Source organism: Etheostoma cragini, chromosome 2 (assembly GCF_013103735.1).
Source record: "Etheostoma cragini isolate CJK2018 chromosome 2, CSU_Ecrag_1.0, whole genome shotgun sequence".
Taxonomy (NCBI): Eukaryota; Metazoa; Chordata; class Actinopteri; order Perciformes; family Percidae; genus Etheostoma; species Etheostoma cragini.
This window is the reverse complement of record NC_048408.1, coordinates 16531930-16557949: the sequence shown is the minus strand read 5'-3', so window position 1 is coordinate 16557949 and position 26020 is coordinate 16531930. Positions and strand designations below refer to the sequence as shown.

The window sequence follows — 26020 nt, the reverse complement described above, 5'->3', positions numbered from 1 at the left end:
TAAGTGTGTGTATATGAGGGGGAAATGGGGGGAGTGGAGGAAGAGAAGGTGTTTTGTGTTAGCAGAAAGTGGGTGCATGACACAGAGATGGTAAATGTTACTAAAGCAGTGCTCACTTTCTTTAATCCTTTTTTCTTTCTTTCTTTTTTCTTTGTTTCTTTGTCCCACTCTCTTGCAATCTTCACCCCCTCCCCGCTTTATTTTGCCCCCTCTTTCCTACTGCCGCACTTGCCCCCCTTTCCCTCTACCTCATGCCCCCTTTCCCTCCCTCTTCTCTCTCCCTTGCTCCCTCTCTTCTTGCTCTCTCTGCAGTGCAGCACAGTGATTATCATTCCTCTCACAGAGTCAGGCCTGATAGTCAGATACTGCTGAGCACCCTTCTACATCACCTGCTTCTAGAGGGAGCAATGTAGAGAGAGAGACTGAGATAGAAGAAAGAGAGAAGGAAAGGGTAGGAAGGAAGAGAGATGGTGGGATGAACTTCAGAATAAGAGGGGTGGAATGAGAAAGAGGAGAGGAAAGCAGAGAAAGGGGAAAATGACAAAAGGGAGAGTGGTCGGAGGGTGAGAGAGAAGGAAATATGGGAGGGGGAAAGAATATAAGTAAAAGCATGGAGAAGGGGGCTTGCTTTTACTGCAGAGATGGTCTCACTGCATAGTTATAAGTCTGTGTGTGTGTGTGTGCGCGCGCGCACGCACCTGCAAGTGTGAACATAAGCAAGCAGGTGTGCCTAATGTAGGGATTACGGTGCTGCATGGAAGCCTTGTGAGTGTTGTGGTAACAAGGCGCCTTGGCTCATCAACATCTGCGAGTCAGACAGCTGAAGAAATGCTTCTCATATTGCTTCGTCCCTCCCTGTGCTGAGTTTCAACCTGCTCCAAACCATTTACTGCATTCTGCAAATACCACAACAGTCCACCCTCTTTCCCCTTAACAGCGTTCATTGTCTTTTCATTTGTACTTCAGGCAGTCTGTGGTCAGAAAAGTATTTCCCTTTCCTCTTAGAACATTTGTACCCTGCCACACATACTGATTAACAGTCCTTTCTTTGTCTTGTGTTTTTTTGCTAATTCACCCAATTATCAGTTGTTTTATTCATCATCTTTGCCTTCTTTCTCCTACTTGGTCTCCCGACACTTGTCTTCACCTGTCTGCTTGACCTAATGGGTCCAACGTGCAAACAGGACATCTGCTCTTTTCAGCATAGCCTCAGGAAACTGCATTCCAACACGTCACCCCACATTACGGCACAAGATCTTGAATACAGTTTTAGATCAGTTCTATATTTAAATAACCAGTGTAAATATATCATTGTCAAATTAATTGTTAACACATCTGTCTTGTTCCCACAGCCCCCGCGTGATTCTTTCTGTCAGAATATTTCACTGTTTCTCCCCCTCTCTGCCTTTGATGCATAACTTAACAGTTGACAGCAAAAGGTTTCAAAAGATTTTCCAGCAAACATTTCAGATTTTGGAGCAAATGTAATCTAAGAAGCAAGAACAGAGACATTTGACTAGTTCACTAAATCACTTAGTCAAAGTTTAGTTTTATTTTGTTTTTTTGTTTTAGTTTTGGCCTCATTGGTACTGTGATAAAAAACAGTGGAAAAGCGATTGAAAAAAGTGTTAGAGGTTTGTGTAGATGAGATAAAAACACTAACAATATTCATGAGATTTTTCACCACCAAAGTTCACACTTTAGGTGCTTATAAGAGATTATGATAAAATGATAACAGAAGACATCTGGAGTACATCTGGGCTATATGGTAGCACAATTTCAGTGACAGAAAACAATAGTAAAGAGTAAGGAAAAGCACACATGTAATGAAACATGTCATCACTAGAACAATAAGTTTCACTTTGACTATATGAATTCCACAATAGTCTGTATCGATCCATGTAGTTAGTTTTGCCACACAAAGCATCTTTGCATGACAGTTTAATCATGCAAAGTGACATCACGTAACTGCTGAGGGGAGGGAACTGCTCAATAATTTGTAATAAAAAAACAGTCAAAACAAACTCAGTCTTTTTTAATAATATTTGAATATAATAAACTCGCAGTTATTGAACTCACTTGTTCATTCCAACACTCCCTCCACTTTCAAAGTATGAGCACACACACGTTTGCTGGCTGCATTAGCTCAACACAATTTCTAAATGGTGGCAAAACAAAAGAGCAGAGGCAAAGGTCATTTTGACTGATCAGCATTCCAGAAATGAAGTCTGGCACTACACCTATGTCGTGTCAACAGAAGCATATTAGTTTTCACTCTGTGTTGTGGAAGCAAAAGTGCAATATCACCTTACACATTCTGCACAGTTATAGCTGTAATAAGCAGCAGACTGACATTTTATCAGCTCAGTTATATTTAGGGAGTAAATAAGCTATCATATGAGACACAGAATGGGGTGACGTATAATCAAAAATAGTAATATTAGACCGTTATATCGATCTTGCACTGATTAATCAGATATCTCCTCGATCAGTACAGTTGAGATTTACTGGAAGCTACATCAAAATATTCTACACACATTCTAACATGTATTCACTCATAAAAAAAATTATTGTGTGAATACATTGTTTAATAAAACCATATTTTGTGTTTTACTGAAAATGGTTGATCTATCCATTAAATAGGTCATCCTACCCACTAGAGTTGCTCAGCCACTTAAAGAATTCTATGAGTCTGCCCTATAATTAAGAATTACCATATCCCATAAGGGTCACACAATCCTGTTTCAGGTAGGAAAATAATCATATTCAGAAATATTGGCGCTTTGCAATAAATATGTCTACAGGCTGAAATCACCAGTGACGGACAACTGGCGGGGATATTAACACGAAAGGCTACACCCCTCAGTCAACGTCAGGTGTCTGGAGGGAGTGATTACAAATTGGACATGGTGTCTGCTTGATTGACATTTGGCTCATGAAACTGTCTGACTTCTGGCGGTCTGAACACAAAAACATAACCATTTCAAAGAAAAAATATTTTTCCTACCTCCAGTTGCTTTTTTCAGCACAGTAAAAACTACATGGAGGAAAGTGGGTAAAAGAAGATCATCTATCATTTGTGATGCTGGCCGACGGGCATCAGTACAGCTTACAGCATTGTAACTGATGAACAGATTTTGTGAAATATTAGAAAATATCATCCCTCATTTGCAGTCATTTAAACATATGAATGCCTCCTGCCACAGTCGGATAAATTTTTGATAAAGAGAAGCAAGCAGGCAAGTAAAACATCTTTTATGTAATTAAAATGCAAGAGATGTTTAGCCCAAATGTAATTTTTATAATATAACAGCCTCTATCGAGTGATTTGGCCACATCCTCTCTATCAAATATCAGTTTAGGCCAAAAGGCTGTCCCATACTGTCAGTGTATATTGATCATAAATAAATATTGGTCAGTCAAATGTCACTTATATTATGGTGCAGAAAATAATAATTATAAGTTTACCTAGTCTGTATTTAGTATGCTGAATGTTGATTGTAAAGTGCACATATGTTGTGATATGTCTAAAATGGGATATGCCGGTACAGTTAGACTATGCACTGTGGCCACTGAGCTATGGATTATGCATGACATCCTCACTTTAGTAAATGGATGAACAGATGTCTGCAGTGGGAATCTGACCTCCAATCTGAGCATTAATGTGACCCAAAAATATTTGCTATACTTGCTATACTAAAGAGGAAATTAAACAATGTAATGTATGTGTAACAAACAAATAATTAATCAATAAAATAGATGGGCACTCTTACCTAGATGATGTAAAAAATAAATGAGACTGAGCAGAGAACCAAAGGGAAATGTGGCTTTAGTCCTACAACCATATTTGTAGTTGTGGTTTATGCATAAGCCACATCCTGTCTGTTCATTATGCAGACCAAAATGTAGCAGGGCATAGACAAACACAAACACAAACTCATATCCAAATGTGCTCAGACAAGCACAAAGAGTCAGACGTGCAGATGTTGCACATACACGCAAACACACGCGTTGAATATTCACATGTACACATGTAACAGGAAGAGATGGGACTGTTAATTAACTACAGCTCGTTAATTCTCTTTGAACCGACAGCAAGGAGGTTTACACACTAATTACCTTGATGACTGAGCCAACCTGTGCGCGCGCACACACACGCATCTGCTTACACTACGAACACACACATACGCACGTAATCTCACAGGCTGACATCACACATCTTGCAGGCTTTGATCGTCTCACACTCATACACAGCCATAAAACACAAACATAAAGGTGCGAAGTCTCACTCATACTCATAAGCATATGTACACACGCGTGCACCGCAACACTCTCTTGCCCTGAAATGAAAGATATATTAGGAACTTTTTCACAATTCCTTTAGCGCTGCAAGACTCAGATGGTTAAGTTTATTCGGAGTTCAAACCCATCATGCATTTGTTTGATTCTTGCCTATATCTTCCATAAATAACTGTACAGTAACTCCCTTACTGTAGCACACTCAACACACCCACTCAAACATATTCCCCCTGCCTTGCAAATGAGTGAAGCTCCCATGTCAGTATTGAACTGTAATGGCCCGTGTCAGATTAAGGGGAAGGTTTTTTTATGTCCTCCGTCAAACCCAATTATTATACCATCAGGCATAAATTCATAGGCCACACTGGACCTTGGCCAATTCATCCGTATGTGTCTGTGTTGCAGAGTGTGTGTGGGGGGTTGTGCTTACACAGATCAATGTGTGTCAACATTCACTAGATATTTTGGTTATTCAGGAATCAGTCTTTATTGCAATTGCGCAATAAAGACTGAATGCATGCACGTACAAATAGGCTTTGTGAGTTAGGTTGAAAAAAGATCAAGGGCATTTGGGCTACAGAATTTTTTATTAGAGGAAAAAGCTTAGAAAGCAGACGGAACATAAGAAAGAGGTATGAGCAAAAAAGACGGAAATGTTAAAAGCTTTAAAAAACTTCACACTGGTAGAAATTGTTAGAATGGGTAGAGAGTAGTCCAGGCATAAGTGAAAAAGTATAAAGCCAAATTTAGAATGGAAAAAAGTGAGACAAAAAAGGCCAGATTGGGAGACAGGGACTGAAAGTGTAGAATGCAAAATTAGTAGAATTTAATGACTAAAATGTGCCAAAATATGGAATTTGCCAAAAGAATTGAAGAGAGGTTTGTCAGTGAGCAGAAGACTTTGAGAAAGAGAAGACGGAGGATGAGCGAAAGAAGTGAAAAGGGGGATTAGGGAGTATAGGGGAGTTGTGGGTCAATAAAGCCTGCTGTGGGGAAGAGGAGAGGGACTCATAACAAGGTCAAGGACACATCATCGATCGTCACATCATAAAGCTGACGGGCGAGAGAAGAAGGAAATGGAGGGGGAGGAGGAAGTAGGCCTATTTGAGAGACAGTAAGAGGGAGAGTTATAGCTGTGAAAGGCTGTGAAGGTAGTTGACTGCAGGATCGTCCAAAGGAAGGGAGGATAGAGGAGAGAAATAGAAAATAAAATTATCAGGATGAATGATGAATTATGAAGGAATGAAAGGGGGCAGCTCTGACCAGAAAGAGGGTTAGAGAGAAATTGAATTAGATGGAATCAAGGCTGAACAGATGAATTCTGTAACAGAACACACACACACACACAGCGATCAGCAGCAGGCCTACAATAGTAACTCTCTCCTTGTCTGTCGATCAAGTCTGGCCCCGTAGTACAGGCTGGATTTCTGTATTTATATAGTAATCCTAGCCAAAATTTGTGAATCTGATGTATTACCATATACTGCTTAGCATCACCATGTTAGCATTGCCGTTGTGAGCATGTTAGCAGGCTGACATTAGCATTTACATGTAACTCTAAGCCCAAGTACAGCTCACAGAGCTACTACAATGGCTTTGAACTCTTAATATTATGTAACAACAACACTTGTGGACTTCTCAAAGACTCTTCTAACTATCTGGATGAAAAAATATCAGTTGTACAATACAAAATCTATTTATTCTCAGGTTCCGTATTTCCTATGAAAATGGAAAATGGCATATGTCCTTGCTGTTGTTTGTAAAAACACAAGCAAAATACGTGTGATATATGTTGTTTTTTATTTAAAGACAACATATTGAAAAGTAACATCAATGTCTACCAGTGTTAATGAAAATACACATTTTAATTTTGCTTAACGTTGTAAAAATTGAGCAAGGAGATCATTACTGTCATTGTTTGAATTAGTAAAAGAAGAGGCACTTAGAACTTTAGAAATGGATAAAAATGATGTGATGTTTTTTTTCTCCAGATGGTTTGCAAAGAAGGCTGACGAGGAAATGCTTGTGGAGAAATAATGTCTCTTGTTGTCTTGTGTTCAGAAATAATTATCAATTTGCCACATCATTATCATAAATTAATGATTCTGGGATCATTCAAAAATAATTCTGCCATGATGTTGTTATTATTATTCAATGATCCTAAGTAAACAGTTTTGACAGCTTGTGAAGTCAAGGAATTGTTTGTGATGTCGACATCACTGATCTCAAAAGACAAACTTAATACAATGAGGTCATACAATTAACTTCTTTCTCATCGCAGAAAAACTGAAGTTATGCCCTCTGTGGCCTTACACATTTGTTCCTCTCTGTGCCATTGCCCCGACTCTGAGCAACTAGAAAAGAGGTTGGACTGTTTCATCTAAGGTAAAAAATTTTATTGCTTTCTATGTAGAGTTAAGATGAAGCCACTGAGATTCCAAGAACTGCAGCTTTTTCCATATAATCTAATATCTCTTCTTAAGTCTTGCTTGTGCTCACAATCTCTGCTGTCTGAGTCACTTTCTCTCATCCCCTTTTCATTTAAGCGTTTGTAAGAAATGGCAGAAGAAACAAGTGCTCCATTAATTTCCCCGTTGGGCTTAATTGATGTAGCTGTGTTCCTCGCTCCTCTTCTTGCATGTTCATTAGTTGAAATGTTCAAATGTTCCCTTTTCTTTAGGTGTTTGAAAAAAAAAAGGTTCAGTTTGGGCTTTTATGCCAGCCGTCCATCCTTTTCCCTGCAGATTATCCTGAGGCGACGTTTCTAGCTGAAGTTGTTCCACCCTAATCTGCACCATCCCTCTGTTCCCTCTCTTCCTCACTATACGCTGCGTGTTTTAAAGCAGCTCTAAATCAAAAGGGTTGTAATTTTGCGAGCAGATAAATTAGTATAAGACGAGATAGGAGGGGTTTTGTATAGAAATGGGATTCCTGATGCAGAGTGATCCCTCCAGGCCAGACAGAGTCATTTAACTCCCTCTGATATTCTCTCAACATGGATTTATTACAGTCTTTTTTTATCCAAAGTGAAAATTGGTCTGCTAACTAGAATGGGGTGATTTGTGTGTGGAAATCACAGCAGGTGGGATGCTGAGTTTAAGACAAGGGTGTGATTTGTCACTGAATCACCCCCCCCCCCCCTTCCACTGCAGGATTGGGAGTGTGTCGGTGGTGGTGGATGGCGTGTTTGTCTTGTGTTCACAGTGATGCATGTCCAAGCCTCAGGGTTGCACTTCAAGCTTTCCAAAACAGAAGAAATATTTCTTTTATTATTATTATATTCCAATTATTATTAATCATTTATAAACTTCATTTTGTTCAAATAAAATTCAGATTAACCATTTAACTAAAACATACTGTAGGGGTTGCTAAAGGATGATTAAAAAAAGAAGAATTTAAAACAAAAAACGAAAAGAGCTGAAAGGATAAGAATGATTTTCGATATTTTTGTTGTCGTTAACAAATCCACGACAAGATCAAGACCATCAATGTGTTAAGCCTTCTCTCATTAGTTTTCAGTGACACTCAGCCCAAAGCCCATTTCTTCTTCTAAAGATGTAAATCTTTAGAAACAGGTAGCAAATATTATAGTTTCATTTTCAAAAAGATTACATCAATATCTAAAACATATGGACACTGTAATAGTTAGTAATCTTTACTTAGGTTTAAATAGTATTTTTGTTGGGAACTATTTTCAGCTGCAGATTTGATTAGTTAGTGAGTATTTATTCACATCACTGTCCTGTATGAATAACAAGATGGTGTAATTCGAATTGACTTAAGAATTAACCAAAATGCCTATGTTATTTGCCGTAAATATTAACCTTTGATGTGTATAAAAGGCTTCTAGTACACAGACGTGTTAATAAGATCAATTATTTACAATGATAAAAATATACAAAATCATCAGATATCACTGTTCATTTAACATCCTTCACTTATTTTAATAGAGCACCAAGTAAGTGTTTTTGAGAACAGACTCTATATTACCCAGCTGCTGCTACTGGGCACCATTCCAGTGTGTCTGGAGTGTCAAGTGTCCCCAGGCAGATAGAGGTTTGTAAACATCAGCCATGTCCAGCAGCATTAATCTAAACTGGGATTAAAAACCAACTGAAAACTTTGAAATACCGCCATGATTGGTTGATGACTATTACCCTGCACTGTAGCAGCTAAGCTCATAATCAAGGCAAACACGATCAGATAATCTCAATATGTCTTTGCAGACCCCTGCCCACAGGCCTTAATCCCCAGATTTAGAATCTCAGATTAGGAATCCAGGATGATTAATCCCATATTGTGTATTTATGTTTCCTGCAGGGGACCCTTCGCCGGGTGACCTTCTCTGTAGTCAGCCAACCCCAGGATGGCGGTTGCTATGACAGTGGCCTGGAAGACTCGGAGACACCAAGCAGCAAGAGTTCATCAGGGCCGCGGCTGGGAGCCCTGCCACTGCCTGAGGAAGGCTACGAGCGGACCACACCAGAGGGCAGTGTGGGAGAGGAGGAGCATGTGGAGAATGGTCAGAGCAACACACACACACACACACACACACACACACACTAAGAAGTCAATAAAATGTACTGAACTCATTCAGAATTGCATCCAACAGGCTACCAGATACAATAACTATATTTTGATTCTCAAGGCTTTATGTATTGTATTCTGTGAACGGCTTACCCATGTTTTGATTATATAGAAACTAACAATCTCTCTCTCACACACACACACACACACACACACACGTACACACACACACACACACACACACACACACACACACTTTGAGACCTTGACTTGCTGTCAAGGTCTCAGGAGGCTTTTCTTCCTCATGTGATAGGAATGTGTTTCATAGAATAAAGCAATTGGAACATTTGGATGATATGAGAAGAGCTTTTTAGAAAAAGCCAGTATGGTGTGTCCTAGGCTCGTTGGTGGCCTTGTTGTCAGTCAGCACCCCAAATCTTCCCTTTCACCAACTAAATTGTGTTTTTTTACCTTTTTCTACTGGGTGTTTGTCAAGGGTGGAGGGAAGCAAAAAATTAATTTTCTTTTCCTCTTTTCTCTGTATGTGGCCACACCAAAGTTGGAACAACTAAAGCAACACACCAAGGTCCCTATGCTTTTGGTGACTGGCTGTATTGAGGTTGAATGTTGCTTTTTCACCGATGTGAGAAATCTTCAGGATATTGTGGAGTTTAATACATTTTATTCACGGTTAGATTCAGAGGAATTGAGCAGAGAATTCATTGTGTGGTTTATAATTATACTCTATAATGATGTGCTTGTTTGCTTTCACATGAATTTCCTGCTGCTGTTGTATGTAGGCAACTAAACTGGAATTAGTTTTCAGAATGCAACAGAAATATTCTTTTTCATGTGTTAAATTCAAGTAAAGCAGAATTAGGAAAACTGTATAAATGTATTGTTTTCAGTTGCTCATAAGGGATGTATGGAATGTTTTAGTTTACCTTTAACTATCTGTAACATGACTCCAGCGCATTTATGTAAATAAAAAGTCACCTTTACCTCATTTATCATCATTATAAGTCCTGTGTCCATCTAACCTGATGTCAATATTGATTCATAAATGAATGGTTTACATACAGTGTTGCTCATGAGTATAGGAACCCCTGCTTGAGTTGCCTTACTGCCTTACTTAAAAAATGAGGAAAGATCCAACCTTTAAGGACACCAATTTTCTTTGTGAAGGAATAATGTATCGTAAATACCTAGAGATTGGCATGGTTTTATTTCAGTTAGCCTAATACAGCTGGTTTGATTTGCATTGAGAGATGATTTTATGGAAAGTACCCCACGTCAGTCTCTAGGTATGGTGAAGAGTATGTGATGATGTGGGGCTATTATAATTCCAAAGGCCAAGGGAACTTTATCAGGATGCATAGTATCCTGGATCCATGAAATAACTGACCTGCTTCAATGGGAAGTTAACATAGGGGTGTTTATACTCATGACCCTTGTATTTTAAGGAAGAACATTTATCTATTTTACAATCCTTTATTCATTCACAAAGAAAATAGGTGTCCTTAAGGGTTGGATTTTTCCTAATTGTTTACTTAAGGCAATAAGATAAATTTCCAAAAGATGATTTTTTTTTTTTTATTATTCTTTTTAGTCAACTTAAGCTAAGGTTCCTGTACTCATGAGCAGAACTGTAGATGATAGACTTCCCCTTTGACCACTTGCCCTTGAAGAACATCAGCCTCAGCATCTCTGGTAGCCTCACTAACATTTTGAACCAACACCAATGGGATGTAAAAGTGCCTGGTCTTGGTGGCCTAGTGGTTCACACACAGACCATATAATTACAGCATTATCCCCAGTTTGATTCTGGTTGTCTACCTTTGCATACCACTGCCCATATTTCCTGTCTGTGTCTCTAAATTAAACTGCTAAATTAAGACATTCTCTTCTTTTTTTTTCCTACAATCCCTCTTTTTTTGTCTCTTTCCTGTGTCCAGATGCCAGACAGCTGCCAGACGTAGCTCTGACAGGAAAGTGTACCAGAGAGTGTGATGAGTTTGGCCACTCTGACACTTGTTGGATGCCCGTCCGCCCTTCGCCTCGCCAGCGCCACGGCAGCGACCCCCCACGGCTCTCTACCTTCGCCCCCGGAGATGATAACAACAATCTCCGTGGTAACGACCATGAGAGTGACAGCGAGAGCGCCGGCAGTGCAGCTAGCTCAGAAGCCGGGGTGGTTGACGGCGGAGAAGGTCAGCGATTACCCTTAGCCAATGGGGATCCTCTCGGCACCCTGGGAAGTGGAGACCGCAATAGAAACATGGGCGATCATAACCGTAACCTTCTGAACCGCAAGATGACTTCGGCATCATATGACACATTTAGCAGCGCAGGCTTCGGGAGGCGCCAGCAAGAGGAGGAGGGAGGAGAAGGCAAGAACCCACCTGAAGTCATACCACTGACGCGGACAGGAGGGGACTACAAGACCACGTCCTGCCTCACGTTGTCACGCCGAGAGGTTTACCTGTGATAGCTTTGCAACAGAGCAATCATCAACACATCACACCCTTTTCTAACAAAAAGCAGGGAGCGTTAAGACTATACTGGCAAGTCAGTTTAGAAGGCCTTTGAAACCCGTGAACATGTGAAAATTTGAGAAAAGATTGGATTGGATTCTGACTATTATTTATAGGCACCTAAACTTAGAAAGTGATGGGTCCCCTTATCAGAGAGCTCAGACTAGGAGTAGCCTACTTTAAAAAAAAATAAAAAATAAAAACCTGTTTTTTAACTATCATTGAAAGTTGCCTACAGGCAGAGATCCGTCTATGTGGAAGAGGACAACTTCATCTCTTCATCTTTCTACCTGAATCCAATGCATGCCTGATCCTCTAACAAAGAGGGGTCTGTTTGAAGAAGAGAGACATTGAGACTGAGTAAATCCTGATGCTGTAAATGCCTCAATGCATATACAACCTTTTACCGAGGCTACAGCAGTCAAGATTTGGACTCAACTGGTGAACCATCTGCTGAAAAACCATAAAGGTCTTATCCAGTTCAAACAGATGAAAAGAAGTAACGGGTCTTTGATTGAGTTATTTGGATCTAATTCAAACCAATCAAACTTTCTAATGCCTAATTAACTTTATTGTAACACAAGACAGGGATATCAACTAATCAAACTGCTAATCCCGTGATAATCTTAACAAGTCATAAACAGAGTATCAAAGTACTGACAAAAGTGTGGTCACTGTACAGTAACACGGTAGAAAAATGTGCTGATCTCCAAAATCAGGTATCTTTGAAAACAAATGATTCAGAATAAACTGCAACAATGGAAAAATACTTTTTTTACAGTAATCAAATGTAACCATACAAGGTTCTCAGAGTGTCAGTAGTGCCACAGAATTCCAGCGTATGTGAAAATATGTTCATTATTTTGCCTTCGCACTCAGTCTGTATGTATATATTGTGTGTGTGTATTTGATATGGCAGCAGTTGTATCTCTCTGCTGCTGTCCGCCGTTTCAGAGTTTACAGAGGTGCTGAGTTCCCAACACACCTACTGTATCCTAACAGTGTTCATGTATCATAAATGTTCTTTCGCACACACACATACACACATACACATGCAAGCATGCACGCACTTACACACACAGACCTAAGCATGCAAACACAAACTCATACAGTGCATTTACAGAATGTGAACATGCATAGGGCCACCGTTTATGACATGATTCAGTGGCCGTGTAACATGAGGTATATAATAACTTGCATTAATTTTCATACAAAAAACAAACACACACACGCGCACACACACACAGCATATTAAAATATAAGTAGAAACACAAACCCATGTTAAGATACGCGCAATTCATATGCACTATGTGTGTATGTGCATTTATTCATCATTTTTTAACATATTGCCTTTCATTGAACTAGCTGTAGCATTTGCCTGCTCCCCCCAGCGAGTATTTAAACATGAAATGTATTTAAATAATTACTCATCTCTCTCTGATGTGTGGGGCTACATTAAAGGGAATTTCAAACACGTCATCTGCTGTATGTAATGATAGACAATGTGGGAATATAAGATATTCTGCATACTGTAAGTAGGACTCATAGAAAAACCAAAATTCTGTAAGAAAAAAGGAAAAGAAAAAAGGACTATGCATGAAAGAAAGATAATGCCAACTTTGTTTCTCTCTTTTTTAAACCTCACGCCTTTTTGGACACCACGCCTATTTAGATACATCTGTATTATATGTGTGTGCTTATGGAGAAATGGAGATAATGATGGCAGCAAGGGAGTTAGCTTCAGTGGACAAAATTGTTCCCACTTTATGATGGAGTGAGTTTGGAGTATCCTTGGGCCTTTCTCTCAATTTCCACAGCCCAAAGTGGGCACAAAAGGTGCTGCAGGCTGTAACAAAAAAGAACACAATGTAGTGGGAGCGCAGAGTTCTGCTGCACCCTTTTCACCACACAGTGCCGACCTGAACACGCCCATACTGCTGTGCTGAACTGCACAGATAACAAACTCCTTCACATTCGTCCTTCCCAGCAGCAACTGCACGACTCCAGACACACTCTGCTGCACTGGGTTGAAGAGTGGGTGTGGATCGGGGCCAGCACATCTTAATTCCCATCATCAGTGTGTGGTTCAGTGGTGTGATAGGGATAATAGGGTTAGATCGTCCCTGTGGTCTTAATGAGTTTCTTTTCTCCTCTCTTCTCCTCCCTTGATCTGCACTGATCTCATTAATGTCTGGATTGGCAAATGTAACACTGTTGGAAATTGCCAGTAAGTGTGTCTCTTCATTTTTCTGGTTGTTTTGGATCAAATGAGGCAGAGGGGGCATGCTTGTTAAAGGAGGTGCTACAGTTTAGTCCATAGTTTGTTGTAGAATATAGACTTAGTCACAAAAGAGAGCAAGACTCAGGTAAGATGTGCGACAATGTTCTTGTTCACTAACTACTTGTGGTTTTTGCCACACATTGTTGCGGCTTGACTGTGCCCTCACTGAAAGGAAACTGGATGTGTGAAAACAGTAAACTAGTGAGTCCTGTACATTAATTTTACATTGGTAATTGTCCTGAGAAAGGAGTGTGCTTCATGTGTGATTACACTTTGTATACCTGTATATACCTACAACTCTGTGACCGACTCCCTTTAGCTTGTTTTAGGCCACTGATGTACTTAACTCCCTAAGCCTTCATTACCCCCAAATCCCCAACATGGCTGTTTACTGAGCTCTGTTATTGATGGACTGCGCTGAGGATGAAACAAAACTAAAGGCCTGATGCATTGAGTTAATTGAAAAGGGATTGATGAAAACAATCACAACATCCTGCAGGGTACAGACCCCGAGAGACGGAAGGACACATGCTCTTTCTCTGGGAGAAATAGTTGAGATAAGTGTGTCTCCATCCCTTGGAGGCCGGAAAGGTCTTGAAGAACTAACGTCCAGTTTGTGAGCTTTGGAAAGAGACTCTTGACACAGCCCTGCCTCTTCAAAGTGGCAGATATTTCTTCAAACTGCTGTTTTATGGCAGTTTCATTATGGCACCTTTCAAACGTCTCCAACCAGATTTAAGGGAACTTGCTGTACATGAATCTGTGTGGGTGTGTATCTTTTTTTATACTGCACGTTTAAACATGAATATCTTTCAGTCTACTGCAAAACAGAGAGGGGAGACAGACAGAAGAGTGTAGAGAGAAGAGTCCATTGCCCACTCATCGAGACACTTCCGTGCACATCATGTACCTGTCATCCCCCTCGTGCTTTTAACCTTATAGCCATGTACAGATAAAACTACACTGTAGAACAGACAACTGGAAACCATAACAGACAATGGCATGCCTAAGGTCTTCAAATCTGCACTTGAGAAGAAAAAAAAAAAGAAAAAAAATGTTATTTTTATTTTCATCTTCTTTGTTTTCTTTTCTTATGGGGCTGGCTCTGTTTTTTTTGCTGCTCCCTTCCTGTAATTACATAATGAACTAATTGCATTTGCTATACTGAGGAAGAAGGAGCGGTTGACGAATGGTTTGGTATGAAGATGAATCATGTAAAAGTTTGACTTTGACATTAAAACTTCAAACACTCTTGTTTTTCAATTGTTTTCCACAGTAACTATGAGATAAGCAGTAGTTGGGGCACCTATTATAACTCCAAACTAAATCATTTTTCTTACAAATATCAGCTTGCGGGGCAACCTCTAGCTCCCCCAGTGCGCCCCATGTAGGCTGAGGCCTTTGCTGCAGCCCAGATTGGAGTCCGACCTGCAGCCCTTTGCTGCGTTTCCTCCCTCCTCTCTCTCTCTTTCCTTTTAATCCACTGTCAACTTTAGCCCTTGTGTTGTCCTCGTGTCAAATTTAACCCGTTTCCAAAGTTTTTCATGTCAGAAATATGGGTTTCCTCAAAACAAAATGCTTTACTTTTGACCTGAATGGACAGCGAGTTCATGGTTGAAGGGAAAACAACGCAAGGGTTAAAAATAAAAATAAAAAAATAAGAATATCAGCTTGCGATGACCAGTCTTTGGGAACGACTCCACAAACATGGGAACATGGGAAGATAGTTGTGTTGCTCTCAAATGAATTTTTGGTAACGCTTTTTCATAATGCACCATTTACAAAGGGTTTAAAGCTTTAATTAATGGTAAATAAATCATTAACTTTATTGTACTGCTATAACCCGTTAATAAAAAAAAAAAATTGGATTGCCAGTTTGGGAAAAATCCCCTTCCAGCATAAAATTTTCGGGAAGTTTCTTTCTGGGAAAGGGCTCTAATACATTTATTAGCCACTTATTAACATACATTACAGGCTTGACGGATAGCCTGTAATAACTGTTGACCCTTTATTAATGCCTTGCTAACATTTACAACCTAAAGGGTACCTTGTTAGAAAGTTGTAAACTGGTGACAAAACCATCTCAAGATCCATTTGCTGGCTTATTCGGGAGCTTTTGATTGTAGATGTTCAAACTCCCACTTCCAAAACAACTGAGAAAAGTGCATATGTGATAGAACAAGCAAATGAGTGTTCTTTGAGTGAAGATTGTTTTGACATCTTCTGTTTCTAAGGTCAAGAATAAACTGTGAAGCTCTGTTTTTAAACTGTTTTTATGCCCAAGCAACAGAACCAAAAACCTTTAATTTAGCAGAATGACATCTTGATACTCTTATGTTAATATGCACCTGGCTGACACACGTGCTGACTAGCATACAATTTGAAAGTATCACTTAAATGTGACACAAGCCATCAACTTTATGTTTGATAGGTGAATTTCCTGAAGTGGATCCTGCTGCATGAAACCTTTTAAAATGTAGGGGGCAATTTAGACTTAGAGTTATCTGAAAAACGCAAGGTGTTAACTACTGCAAAGATTAGTGTGAAGGACTCAAAATGTCAAAAGAGTCCTGCAATCTTTTTTTTTTTGTCCAGTATGCAACACTGACACCATATGGTCATGAGTCAGTATTACTTTAGTTTTCTGGCTGTGCACATCATTTTGTAGCATGTAAGGAGTGGCTCTCCTTTGTTTCAAATGCATTTTGGTAATAGTGAAGGATAAAGTATGAAAAGCAGAAGGACAACGAAAAAAAATAAAGAAAATAAAAAAATGTAAGCATGCTTCTGAAACAACAACTCAAAAGTAATAGCTATATTTCTTTGCATATTCAGTCCAAGGCCATTTCTTTTGAGCTGACAGCTGGAAGACACAAGTGCCAGAAACCTCTTTATACTTCAATATTTATGTCATATTAGATTTATAAAATAAAAATAGGTGGATGATACATTACACTCAGAAGTGTAAATCTGAGAAAAAAAGAGGGAGCTGTGGCTGCAGATTTAAAAGTCTAATCAAAGGGGTAACTACTAATTTGATGTACAACAAAACAACCATTACAAATATTGTAAAAATTAAACACATTTTAACGATCAATTATTTATTATGTTCAACAACCAAACAAGCAAAAAGCAGAATCTACACTAATTATGATTTGAACAGGCCAGGAAGTTGGTAGCACTTAGTACTATTCCGCAGGCCCATCACAATGTCAATCCACTGCTGCCTACTAATTCAATTGTTTCAAACAATATAAACCTAATATTCACATCCCAGGTTGACTGAATGATGTTGTTTCAGGAAAGGTTTAAAAATGTGGAATTCTATTTTTCTCGACTGGGTTTACTTGAAATCTCAATTTACGGGGCAGGGAAAGCCTCAAGGTTAAAGAAGCAAGCTTGTGACGGGGAGGTAGTGGGTTTAATCTCCAGACCGACAGGATAAAATCCGGGTGAAGAAAGGCTAAGAAAACAACCTCACAAGCCACCTCTTCCAAGCCTGTATCTCTCCAATTCCAGAGCGTTGACGCATAAAATGGATAATCTGGAATTACAACTTGCTGGAAATCTCTTTGTTCGTGACTGCTGTGTTTTGATTATCACCGAAAACCTGGCTTCACCCGGGAATACCCCATCTTAAAATACAGCTAGCGGTCCACACCCTACTACGCTGGGACAGGACTGAAAACTCCATTAAGAGTAGGGTAGGAGGGCTCTGTATGCACTTACATGATAACTGGTGTAATAACGGGACAATCATAGATACAAACTGCTCCCCTGACCTCGAGTACATGTCTGTAAGATGCCAGCCTTTTCCTACCGAGAGAGCTAACGGTAGTGATCCTCACGGCTGCGTATATACCGCCCCACGCCAATGTAAAAACAGCGCTCTCTCTTCTGTTGAACACCATCAACGAACAACAGCGGGCCCAACATGATGGCGTAAGTAAGTAAGTAAGTAACCCTTTTTTTAAACTTTATTCATATAGCACCTTTCACAGACAAGAGGGGTCACAAAGTGCTTTACAGTAAAAACAAAAACAAAAGCAACACATAAATTACTAAGCCATATTGCTAGTTAAGAAAAGATGTGTCTTCAGTTGTTTTCTAAAAGTTTACACAGAATCAAAAGCGCTCAAGGCTGAAGGAAGCGAGTTACAGAGCCTTGGAGCCACCACAGAAAAGGCACGATCACCTCTGGTTTTAAAACATGTTCTGGGGACAGTTAAAAGGTCTGGGCCTGAAGACCTCAGAGAGCGACCAGAAGTGTGTGTGCAAATAGATCCTGGATGTAAGCGGGAACTTGACCATGCAAGACTCTATTAGAGTTATTATTATTATTTCTACGGATGATTTGTTTAAACAAGTGTAGAGTACATTGCAATAATCCAAACTTGAAGAAATAAAAGCATAAACAAGCATCTCATCCCTTTTTTAAAAACCACAGATCTGATATTAGCAATGTTCCTGAGATGGAAAAAACAGGAACAAACCACAAAATTCTCATGACTATTAAAACACATAGATTTGTCAAAAATGAAACCCAGATTTTTGCCCAACATTATAATCAGAGAGCCACAATGGCCTGCCTAATTTTAGAGGTAATGCTGTCTGGGGCAAAAATCATCACCTCAGTTTTGTCTGAATTTAATTTAAATGTCAGCCATCCACTTGTTAATGGAGGCAAAACAAGCGTACAGCAAGGACAGTTTGTCTAGCCTATCAGGGCAAAAAGATAAATATAATTGGATGTCATCAGTATGATAATGGTAAGATATTTCTTCAAAACTACCAATAATCTTTCAGAGAGAAAGCAAACATAGACTGAACAGCAGGCGGCCGAGCACCGAACCTTGGGGCACACCACAAGACAGAGGAGCAGGACCATCACTCTCTCTCCTGCTCACCCCAGCCTACACAGCCCTCAGACGCAGCGCCAGGTCCCCCATAAAGACTGTTAAACCTGGCCTAAAAAAAATGCACTCTCCAACCTACAGGACTGCTTCAGCCAGATGGACTGGGACTTATTAAAACACCAGGAGTTGGGAACATTCACAGGAACAGTACTGGACTACATCAATTTCTGCATTGGGAATGTGACTGTGGCGATAATCATTCGGTTCTTCCCTAACCAGTAACCCTGGATGACCAGCCATGTGCGTACAGGCCTGAGAAGTGGATTTAAAAGAGCCAAGGCGGACAACAAGAGGAACATTGAGTCCCACCTGTCCAGCAACAACACATGGGAGGTGTGGCGGGGCATACATGACATCACAAACTACAGAGGTTTTAATGCAACATCAGGGGACCTGATTGCAAAGCTGTCAGAGCTGAATTGCTTCTATATAAATATATATATATATATATATATATATATATATATATATATATATATATATATATATATATATATATATATATATATATATATATATATATATATATATATATATATGTATATATGTATATATGTATGTGTGTGTGTGTGTGTGTGTGTGTATGTTTACTGTATGTCTTCCAAGGCCATATCATTTTGTATCCTCATTATCTACAATTAGTAGAATCACTTGTATTAAAATGCCACGTCCAATTAAAGACCATCATTTTAAGTCTTTAGGAAAGTGCAATCCCATTACTATAGAAGAAAAGTCATTACACCACACAAAAAAGATTTTTGAAACACCAAAAGAATCAGGTAGCATATCAATCAACTTCTAGTTGTAATTCATATCACATAAGTGGCCCATAAAAGGCTTTCTAAGTAAATCACACTGTTTCACCAGATAAATGGACAAGGAGTGTCTGCACTACAAAAAAGGATGTCAATTTCTTAAAACTATTAATTAAATCCCACGGACAGTCCCAGTGGATGTGCATTTTATGGATTTTATAAAGATAGAGGAAAATGTTGCGAGGGAGGCGTCTTTAAAGTAAACTGCAGAATATTAACCTCTTCACAAACTGTCCAGTATATCAAATGGTCTTTGGAGATGTCAGATGCTTTCAAGGGCTTAAGAAAACTCATTTTCTGATTGAAAGTGAGCTCAAGAGAATTGCCTTTCCGCCTTTACACGCAGAGAGAGGGCCAATGGCTTCAAAGTGAAAAGATTTATTGGTGTATATGCTGAAATGTTTTTTGATGTCCAGTCAAATAACAATTGTTGCAGAATGCTGCGACCCTCCAACACAAGCATCAGTACAGTTGAGCGTAAAGCCTCGCAGGTGTGCTATTTTCTGTCTGTGCTGTGATCCCTTGTTCAGAAAAGCCTTGGAGCAGAGCCGTAAACATTCTTTCTCCCTGATCCGCAGGTGGTTGATGTTAGTTTTGATCTTACCAGTGTTCCTCTGTAGGCTGTCACTTGTGTCTTTTCATCCTGTCATGGTCACATCAGCTTAAACTTATTGGTGCCATCAGTTTTTGGTAAAAAAGCAGGAAATATACACATAATCCATAAACAAATATACAACATGATTTACATGAAAGCATAGAATAGGATGACATATGTATGTATCAGCCTACAACTACAAAGAAACTTTCCAATAAAAACTGAGTTATCCACACAATCTAACATCTTTACAAGGTCAGAAACCCTGGTGACTATGAAAGAAATTAAGTTTGGCTTGCTTTATTTTTGTCATTAATTCATGCCACGATGGCCATCATAAAAGGAAACGCCCCACAGCTCCAGTGCTAGTGCACGGAGAAGGGTGCAAATCCCACATCATTCCCCATGTTTATCGGGCTGACTTATCTCTAAACATCAATGACAATGATTTGACTCTGTCTGCGGTCAAAGCCTATGCAACAACCATCTCATCCTGCCACGAAGGCTATGGCAAGAGGACAGTTTTTGCCCACCCCCTGGTAAAGCGTGTTTTGAAGGGGCTCAGGCGACAGAAAACCTGCTGTGCGCTCTCTCACCCCGCTAACCTAACCTAGACCTAGCCCTGGTGCTACGAGCTCTGATGAAACTTCCTTTCGAGCCTCTGGCCCTAGCCTCTCTCAGGTTTCTGTCACAAAAAATGGCGCTTCTACTTGCTCTGACGTCAGCCAAGAGAGTGAGCGACTTATGTGCGCTGTCAGTTGTCCTGCCTCTCCATTAGGGTGGACGGGAGCGTAGCCACTTTACAGCCGAACCCTTCTTTCACACTGAAAGTTCTAACAAATTCCTTTCGGTCAAGGTTTTTTTCCCTCGTAGGGTTTTACCCCCGCCTTATGACAACAACGCGGAGGAGGCTTTTCACCATTTATGTCCGGTGCGTGCGTTATCACAGCACGCTTTACACACACTCAGGCACACACAGCAGCGGTGTGTTTACTACAGTGAACACTCCTAAAGAGCGGCCCTTTCAAAACAGTGTCTGTCGCATTGGCTGTGCAAGGCTATTACCCAGGCTGATATAACGTGTCTTGTCTTTAAGATTATTGTATCCTTTATTTAACAGTTTTTACTAGGCTTGAGGCACATTCATTAACGCTTGTATATTCTGCATTGTGTTCTATGTTGTGCTGAGTGACGGAAGGACCTGGACCATGACCAGCTGCTAGCTGCTCTTTCAAAGAAGGCAGAACAGTGGAATTGTCTGTACAAATCAACAGAAAAACACATAAGGCTCTGTAACATACAGTCTCCTCCACACAGCACACAGGTCTTAAGCTCTTCCTCTCAGCTAGCACATACATAACTGGTAACACCTTTAGTAATAATAGCAAAAAATAGTTTAAATGAAATTGTGAAAATTAATTGAATAAATGATATAATACTCAATGTATTTGACAACATTAATTACTTTCACATGCTTTATAAAACCACTGTAAACACATGCCACACAACCACTATGCCAGATGAATTAGAATGAACATTCTGCACATACCTGTACAAATCAGAAGAACACATAAGGCTCTGTAAGATGCAGTCTCCTCCACACAGCATACAGGTCTCAAACACCTGATAAACATACAGAAAACCCTGTAGACTAGCACGTGAAAACACGTCTATTTTAAAGCTTGCAAAAAGTCTGTTTACAAGGTTTATATTCAATTGACACATGAATTGCATGTTCGTAACCTAAAACTAACATTTATACATGCATCAAACAAGGTTTGCATTGTCCAAAAAACTAATTAAATGTTTAAAAATCAAGAGCAAAGTATAACATTACCTCCTGTCAGCTAGTCTGGCGCGGACTGAGAGAAGCGCCTGAATGACGGCACAAGGCCTGCAACCTCTTAAAGTGGTAGGACAGGTATTGACACCTTGGCCTGAATACAATATTCAGGCATAACTAGGCAATACAACACATCTTAAACATATAAAGAAAATTTAATCAGGATTTGGTGACATTTCAACCGTAAAAGTAAACCAGGGCATCCCGGTTACAATCACACGAGGGCGCTTTTGGCGATGGAATACATGAAAGTAGCCGACATCTGCGCAACAGCCTCATGGGCATCCCCATGCACATTCATCCCCTCGGTCCTATCCACACTCAACGACGGTTGATGCGCCGTTGCATGTGTGTTCTGCCTGCTGTCCCATAATGATAATAATGATTCTCATTGATCATGCAAGCCTACAATCACGCAATAATGCGCCATTGCATGTGTGCTTTACCTGCTGTCCTGACCCCAGTGGGTCCGCTCTGTTTATGGACAGTTTCTGCTGACGTAGTTGAGGCCCGTGCTGGACGCAAGGGCGGGAAAGAAAATCGTCATGACTGCACATGTGCGGATGGGATAGACCCCCAGTAGCGGTGTCTTAGAGAGCTGCACCTATACTAATAGAATCTGGAGTTCCAATATGGAACTATCATTTATGCTGTTTTAAAATGTAGGTTTAGGTTAGGTTTCTGATGATTATGTTTTTTTGCAGTTCTGCAACAGCCAGTCTAGTCACTGATGTCAGCACTGTACAGTTGTCATACAACATAAACAACCTATGATAGAATATGTGAAGGGAATTAAATGATCGCATTCAAGAGCAAAATAACCTGCAATGTCCTGTTTCTCGGTATTGTGATGGTCTAAGATTTGAGTGAAGGGCCAAAATGTTTTATGCATTTTAGCATTATGTTTTGAGTAAACACATGCATATACTGTCTTTCTTAAGGAGTTATAAAGAAACAATTAATCAGATCAATTCAATGAATTTTAATGTCAAGCATTACATTCTACTTGCTGCAGCCCATGTTCTAAATGAAAGTGGACTTCCTGTAAATTACTAGAAACGCATTGAACCAGTCCAGATTGCCATATCTGCTTGCTAAATGTCTATGTAATGGCACTGGTGTTTTGGGACATCAAAGCTTTGCTAGAAGTCACTTAGTTTAATACAAAGGTGTCTTTGTAAATTTCGCATTTGTAATTTTTACTTTTAAAAAGCGAGAAACTGGAATACAAAACTATTAGAAAAAGTACTTTACCCCATTGTTTTCCAGATCTGGGTCATATATATTTTTATTTTGTTGATAGCAATTGTGTAATTTTATGTCTTCTCTGTCCTCACAGATAACCCTGAGATTGCGGTGGTCATAAAGTAATAAAGACTTATATGGATGTGTAATATATGTGTGTGTGTGTGTGTGTGTGTGTGTGTGTGTGTGTGTGTGTGTGTGTGTAGCTGAAGACCTGCAGATCTTGATTTGCTGTTTCAAGTGATTGCAGAGGTGTGGGTCTAGTTGATAGTGTCTGGCTTCTAAAAGACCAAAGACAAAAATATCTCTGGCTCCACCCTCTTGCTGTTTTTCTCAATGCATGTACAACTACTCAGCTGTTGTGTAGTTTACCTACTAATTGAGAAAGTGTTTTGCCTATGTGAAGAGGAATTACAGCTTTATGCTGTGGCTGTGACAGTAAAGCCTCGTTATGAGGCAGCTCAAGGCTGTCATTTTGAAACTTGTAGCAATCTTTATTTTTAATTCACCAGTAATTGTGATGCTTTCAGCTTAATTCATCTTGACTCACCTCAACAACAGAGATAAAAACCTGCTTCTTTAAACCTTTTGATACAAATTGGTCAATCTTGAAAGTATCTGGTGATATACCTGCCATGCCATGTCAGACAAGTCAGGTTCACCTAGGCCAAGGCAAAGAAGCCAGTGAAAGTATATGTCATTGATCATCAACCATCTACTGTAAATCTGCCTTAAGTACAAGCTTGACCTTTTACAGTAACAAAGCTCAACATGGACACCAACTGGACAAAGGGAAGTGTTACAGCCTGAATACCATGCCACATTTGTTAAAGGTCTCCAGTTAATTTCATTTGTTAGCTTTATAGCAATGTTAATTTGGTTCATAATCTGCTACTTTGAAATGTACTCCAAAAATAGAGTCCATAATGTTTAATTATTAGGTCAATTTAGTCAAACACAGTGAATCTTCATAGAATGCATGATGTTCGGACCAAGCAAATCTAAACAACTACAGTACATCCATCTACAATGCAACAGATAAAATAATGATATTATCTGATACTGATACTGACATCACTATAATATCTAAGAGCTAATTTTAAACAATGTCCATCTTGCCTCATGTTTTAGATATAATTGGTATGTGTTAATTGGAATTCTTAAAACGAATAAAAATTGTACTGTTAAAGTTAAAGATTAATGTTCCATGTTACATTACTTTGAAATGACTATCAAAACTGTTAAATATCAACTGAAAGCCAATGGACATTAGACATTGTGACCAAAAGTTTTGTTAGTGTTTGATTCGGTCTTATTCACAATGTGAATTTATTCAGAAAATGAATTTAGCATATTTTTATGTTCATTGCATAGTAGCGAGACTCAGCTCACATGTGCACATTATGGACCTGAGGGACCTTCAGTGATAGAAGAGAAGCACAGCTGGCCCAATAATTTGCCTGGATGTAGACCCTGTGTTATTCCCAAACATCAGCTCGTTCCTTTCAAGGGATGGGAAGCCTCTGGATCATTATGGCATCTGTTCAGACTTCTGTATACCCTAAACACAAACAAACTCTGTTTTCCACTGTTTTCATTTCTGTGATTTCCTGACCTGCTACAGAAAATGGAAAACTCAGTCTCAAGTTCAATATTACATCCCTTTGGTGTGCTCCCAGAGCAGATGGTAGCAGCAGAATGTAGGTCTCCGTTGGTCTCTGTGAAGGTAATGTTGTCTGGAAACAGTTCATATGGAGTGGAAGCTAGAAAATCCTCTTTTTCACATAAGCAGTCTGTGTGTTGTAAATAGAAGCCAGCAAGTAGACTCTGAGAGGTGACACTGGGAAGATCACATGACTGCAGGACTGTCAAAGTGTGCTATTAGGTCTACTACTTCCCAATGCTTTAGAGCATGGTTTTAACATGTTGGCATGTGTACAGAACCTCCCTATCTGCTACACATGACTTTATTTAAAATGTTCTTATATTTAAGATATTTTGCACTGAAAATAAATGTTTACATTTTTAATGATCATGTAGAATGGTAAAGTGGATCATTTGTTTGTAAGGCAAGACCCTGCACTGTATCTCAGGGTAATGCTTAAAACAACAATGTCTGATGTATAAAGTTATTATCATACACATAATTTTCCTGGCTTGTCTCAAACTTGTACAGCTAAACTACACTAAATGAACCTTAAAGTGTCATGAAATTTTTGGAGTGATAATTATCATAATATCAATGCAATTGATGCAGAAAATGTGTAAATACATAAAAACACCACTTTAAAACAAACTGCATCTGCCAAAGCCTTTTCCTTTGAGATAAAAAAAAAATCAGAACAAATGCTGCCAATCTCTGCCAGAAGAAACTTGAAAATGAAGTGAAGTAAATGTGCTGTTATTGTCAGGGACGACAATAAAGCCTGTAGAACCGCTGGGCTTCTTCTACATTAACATCATTTTTAACTGGCTGACACTGACCATTTATGATTCAGTCAGTTAATATGAAAAAGTGACACGCTAAGTTTAAAATTACATTTTTCTAAAATGAGCTTTGAAATGAGATTAGATTTCATCCTGACTGATCAGCTTTGAATCATTAAACATACCCACCTTAATGTTTTTACTGGACGGAAGAAACACATGCAAAATACTTTTATTTAAATATCTCTCACTTCAATTTGTCAGAATTAGGCTACAACCAGACACAGAACTAAATTCATTGCCACAAAGCTTAATAATGTCATCACAGCCTACATGAGAACTGTTCTACTGCCTTCATTAATGTACTTCTGCAGCATTTGGAGATCAGTTTAGTTATCAGTTTAAAACCCTTCCACGTATTCTATTTAACCATTATTATCCATCCTCCCTTTTCTTTGATCATGTGTCCTTTCCCTCTCCCCACACAGAACTGACTTCCTTCCACAAAGCTGTTATAATGTCAACACAGACTACATTC

The 26020-nt window shown here is 39.3% G+C and overlaps 1 protein-coding gene across 1 annotated transcript in view; it reads left to right on the top strand.

Moving 5' to 3' along the window:
* The window catches only part of pcdh7a (protocadherin 7a), a 40807-nt gene extending 25915 nt beyond the window's left edge, over positions 1–14892 (top strand). Inside the window, exons 4-5 of the mRNA XM_034858004.1 lie at positions 8620–8821; positions 10782–14892. Of these exons, the coding sequence (XP_034713895.1) occupies positions 8620–8821; positions 10782–11314 (735 nt within the window). The 3' untranslated portion in view covers positions 11315–14892. The remainder of the gene's footprint in view (positions 1–8619; positions 8822–10781) is intronic.
* Positions 14893–26020: the final 11128 nt, after the last annotated feature.